General features: G+C 52.6%; 1 protein-coding gene across 1 annotated transcript; it reads left to right on the top strand.

Annotated features, from left to right (window-relative positions):
- Positions 1–3,183: 3,183 nt before the first annotated feature.
- Positions 3,184–4,575, top strand: LOC8042001 (endochitinase-like). The gene has a single exon (XM_002415141.3). It carries the CDS (start codon positions 3,184–3,186, stop codon positions 4,573–4,575), a length of 1,392 nt encoding a protein of 463 aa, XP_002415186.3.
- The last annotated feature ends 203 nt before the right edge of the window (positions 4,576–4,778 follow it).

Genomic DNA, 4,778 nt, shown 5'->3' with positions numbered 1-4,778 from the left:
AGGTGCAAGCGAGCTGGACAAGAATGACGAAAAGGATCCCCGGTGAAGGGGAACAAAGGGAACAAAGGACAAACACAAATCTCCAAACACAGCTAGGTGACTGGTGCGTGACTGAAAAAAATCCGCATGGTCCTGGTATTCAACCAGGGACGTCCCCAATCCCATTGGAGCACTCCACCAACTGAGTTAACTAGAATTTAGACGTCAGTAGAGCAAACGGGTTTTATCAACCGCCACCAGTCTAACACCAACAAGGGTGAACGGCTTGCGTTTTTAAGGTTACGATGATAATGCAATTAAATGCAAATTCAAAGCTTGCACTTTTGAATTTACCTTCTTTCCCAAAAGCGTAGTAGCGACTTGTACTTGAGTTTTCCCATCAGTGATGACCTGGCCACCTGGCTTCGCGTTTTTTTATTGCCTGTAAATGAATCATTGGCGACGTGCGCGATCAAAAGCGTCGCTGTGATCGGCCTTCCACGATTGGCCGAATGCTGACTATGACGTCAGCAAAGGATTTCTCATCGACGGAAATAAGAGGAATGTAAAAACCTCAACTTTGAGGATGTTGGCAGTGTTGTTTTAAGAGCGCAATGATTTCAAGCTTCCACCATGCTCATTACAAACACCACCATTGTTTGTAAGGTAATGACATCAGGGGGGTTAAGCTCGGCTCGGAGAGATCAAGGCGAGTTCTCCGCCGAACTCGCCGCTCGCTGCGATTGGTCGGCGCCGTTCATGACGACACGCGCCGTCACTCCCTAGATCGTGACGTCAGAACGGAGGGTTTTGAGGTGATCGGAGAGTGGCATATTCGGAACTCGCGGCGAGATGCTGTGACGTCATTGTGACGTGGCAAAAGCCGCCTCGGATCGGAAAAGCTTGCCGGCTCCGACCTAGGCGAGTTTGGGCGAGTTGGGCGCGAGATGAGGGGGGCGTCCAAAATGGCAGCGTTTTTGTGCGTGTTTCGCCGTTGGCGAACATAGACGACGTTGATTTTTAACAACACTATCGCCTCTCGAAATACGTGGTAAGGTGGCTGTGCGAGGAACTGCGTGGCAAACCGTGCTTGAGGTGATGGAGCCGTGAATGTACCGTCGTCCCCGTCGTAAAACCTACAAACAAATTCTACAAAGTGAATCCTAGAAAAAAATGTGTTTTTATGGCAATCTGCAACCAGGAACGCAATTTATCATTACCTACAGGCTTTTACAATTATGGTGATGATTTGTTGCGCTGCGTAGATGCAAGAAAAACGCACTTGATAGGATTTAAACTAAAACAGAGGATAGAAGAAAAGCAATCTACATGAATGACGCAGACTAACAACTGTGTAATTTCTTTCTTATCTTTCTCCCTCCACAGCGTCTTTTGACGAACAAATCGGTCGTTAGTTGTTTATACGGCAGAACATGCCAGCACATGGCGACATTGTTGCCTGTAGATAAGCAATTTAGCCAGTGCAGTACGACTGCTAGCCTGGGGTCTTTAACGTGCACCACGCAGTAGTCATACACGACGGCACGCAGGTGCGATGCTCATTAAGATCGACGAGCAGGGGTGGGGATTGAACCCAGGCCCCTGGGTTCTGCAGCGCGAGCTTTCGCTCCACGTGCACCCTTTTCTGAAAAAAAAAAAAAAATAAATAAATAAAAAACATATTGTGGCTGTGTGGCGACGTGGGGGGAGAAAGATGCGAAAGAAATTACACAGTTGTTAGTCTGCGTCATTCCTGTATGTTGTTTTTCGCCTATTCTCTGCTTTGGTTTAAATTTTTATCAAGCGCGTTTTTCTTGCATCTACGCAGCGCAGCAAACCATCACAATGTCTAACCACCTAGCCCATATCCAAGCAATATTTGTATAATTAGGATCCGTGCTGTTACCAATTCTTATTTGTCATTTACGATCTAAATAAAAAAATTGGGTTCTGTGTATGTTTTTACAGCCTAAAATTTGGCCTGCCTCAACGGGCGACGATTCTCCCAGCTGTAGATTAGCAATTTAGCCAGTGCAGCCCAACCGCTAGCCTGGGGTCTTTAACGTGCACCACGCAGTAGTGAGTGATACACGACCGCACGCCGGTGCGATGCTCATCAAGATCCAAACGGGGAAGGGTGAGGATTGAACCCGGGAGCGGAGCGTAGGGACAAATCGGAGCCACGCTGGGGAACTCGCCGCCGCCGGGGGGGTCGGAAATGTAAGAGGAGGAGTGGGAAACTCGCCAGGGCGGAGTCGAAAGAAGCTCCTCCCCTCACCCGTTACGTCGCATCGGAGAGATTCCCGCCGAAGGCGAGCTTAGCCCCCCAGGAGAGGGACCCATAGGAGGGCACCAAAATTGTGTGTGTGTGTGTGTGTGTGTGTGTGTTTATACAGCTTAAAACTTAGTCTGCCTCAGCGGGCGCCTTTTCTCCCAGCTGTAGATGGGGATGGAGCCCAGGATCCCTGGGTTCTGCAGAGCGAACTTTCGCTCCACGTGCTCCGAGCTGGTGTGCGCTAGCCCACTCGGCGCTAGCCCACGACGAAAACGTCAGGCTTTGCGATGTGCAAAAGCCTCGCGTTTTCATCTCGTGATGCGCGCGTGCCGGGGAGAAATCCCCGGGATTTCTCCCTAGTGTGGATACCCCTTAGGAGGGCGCCACCAAAACATCTCACCGCTAATACTCGGGCACAACTTTTTCTGGCATTTACGAAGAAGTGAAGACTGCGCGAGCACAGCTGTGATCGGCGCTCACTGTGCGCGAGCGCACGGGTACCCTATAGCTTTGGCTTCACTGCCAAGAGAAGTTGTCACCAGCTCGGAGCACGTGGAGTGAAAGCTCGCGCTGCTGAACCCAAGGATCCTTGGTTCGAGCCCCACCCCTGCCCGATGAGCATCGTAACAGCGTGCGGTCGTGTATCATTACTGCGTGGTGCACGTTAAAGACCCCAGGCTAGCGGTTTGTACTGCACTGGCTAAACTGCTCATCTACAGCTGGGAGACTCGTCACCCGTTGAGGCAAGCCAAGTTCTAGGCTGTATAAACCTACACACAACCCAGTTATTATTAATTATTTTTAAGAGAATTTGTCCCCAAGTATAAGAACAGCAAACATTATTAAAGAAAGACGAGACTGAAGCACGAACACGCGAATACGCATCATGCATCGACGTCACTTGCTTGTTCTCTCCATTCAACGCAGTCATGGAAGAGGAGCCTACCGCAAACGGCCCAACACGACCCCAGAGCGCCACGCGGTTTCGGTTCTCTGACTCCAGTCCCCAGTACAGACTTCGCGATAAGAATCTCTGCATCATTGTGTTTTTTGTCATCGGTGTTATGACGGTGGCTTGCGCCTGCACGGCCATCGTGTCCGCCGTTGTAGAACACTTCTGGACGTCCATTGATGACACCGAGGAGGGCCCCGCCGTTCCCCGTAAGTCCGCTCAGGTGGTGATGCAGAAACTATCCGACGATGACCTCGGCAAGACCGTCTTCTGCTTCGTAAACCAGAGCGAGCCATCGGGCTCGCCTCACCCGCTGAACCTGGAGAACGTGTCCACGAGTCTCTGTGACGCCATTGTCTACGTTTCGGTCGGAGTAGATGTCCCCCAGAGCCGCATCCGCCCCAGAAAAGCAGACGCCGAAGCTGCAGGACCCAGGCGCCTGGCAGCGCTCAAGACACCCTCAGTGACCATGTGGGCCTGCGTCGGGGGCGAAGCTGGCGACAGTCCCGATTTCCAAGACCTGATTCGTAGTAAGAAATCTCGACTGGCGTTCATTCACAACGCCGTCGCTTGGCTGCGCCACACTGGGCTAGACGGCCTGGTGCTCTACTGGAAGTACCCGGACCTCGAGGTGCGCACCAACTGGAGCACGCTCATCAACACGATGCGGGTTTTGTTCGACAAGGAGGGTTTCCAGGTTACCGTTATGCTGCCCTGGAGTCAGACGACCCGACGGCATGGCTACTTTGAGCACTCCATTTATGAGCGACTCGATATGGTGCTGGTGGACAGTCATCACACGGTAGAGCCAAGCAGGTTCCCCGTGACCACCTGCCAGAGCCCCGTTCGCTCCGTGTTTCGAGCCCGACACCACGGCCAAACGGGGCTCTCCACCATCCTCGACGACTTGTCTATGGTCGCGGAGCATCTGCTGCTCAAGACGGTGCTAAGCGTATCGCTCGCCGGTGTGTCCTTCACGGTCAAAAGACCCTGGATGCACCACCGCGTGGGCATGGACGCCATCGGACCTGGACGATCCTTCGGGTACACCAACCAGTCGGGACGGACCGGCTACTACGACGTGGCTCAGCTGCTGCTGAGCAATGCTAGCTGGGCACGTTTTTTCCACGGCCACTCCCGCTGCGCCGTGGCCCACTGGAAGGACCAGTGGATTGGGTTCGAGGACCGCGTCAGCTTGCGAGCGAAGCGGCCACTCGTGCGCAAGACCTTGGGCCTTGCCGTCTGGGATTTGGCCATGGACGACTTTGCTGGAGACATGGGCCCCGCATGGCCCCTGCTGCGCCAAGTGCACGAGCTTGTTCACGCACGAAGCAGCTACTCCCTCGTCACAGCCTCCATTCCGCTCTGATGTTCTGGCTGACGAGGGAGCTGTCTTGTCGCTTCGGATGAGTAGTATACGTTGTCTCACGTTTTAGAAGTATTGGTCTAAATAGTGAAGATTAAGAGCTTTACTTGGGGGTGTCTTCTGGCTGTAGCCAAATATACAGCCGCATGCCTGTATATTTGGTTCCAGTTTTTTAAGGTGAAACAAAACACGCTCTTCGCGCTTAC

The sequence above is a fragment of the Ixodes scapularis genome, unplaced genomic scaffold (assembly GCF_016920785.2).
Source record: "Ixodes scapularis isolate PalLabHiFi unplaced genomic scaffold, ASM1692078v2 PGA_scaffold44__24_contigs__length_19508400, whole genome shotgun sequence".
In the NCBI taxonomy this organism is placed as follows: Eukaryota; Metazoa; Arthropoda; class Arachnida; order Ixodida; family Ixodidae; genus Ixodes; species Ixodes scapularis.
Note: the sequence above shows the minus strand (reverse complement) of the source record. Positions and strands in the feature narration are given on the sequence as shown.

Coding starts and splice junctions, on each gene's coding strand:
- LOC8042001 (XM_002415141.3), top strand. CDS start 3,184: ATGGAAGAGGAGCCTACCGCAAACGGCCCAACACGACCCCAGAGCGCC.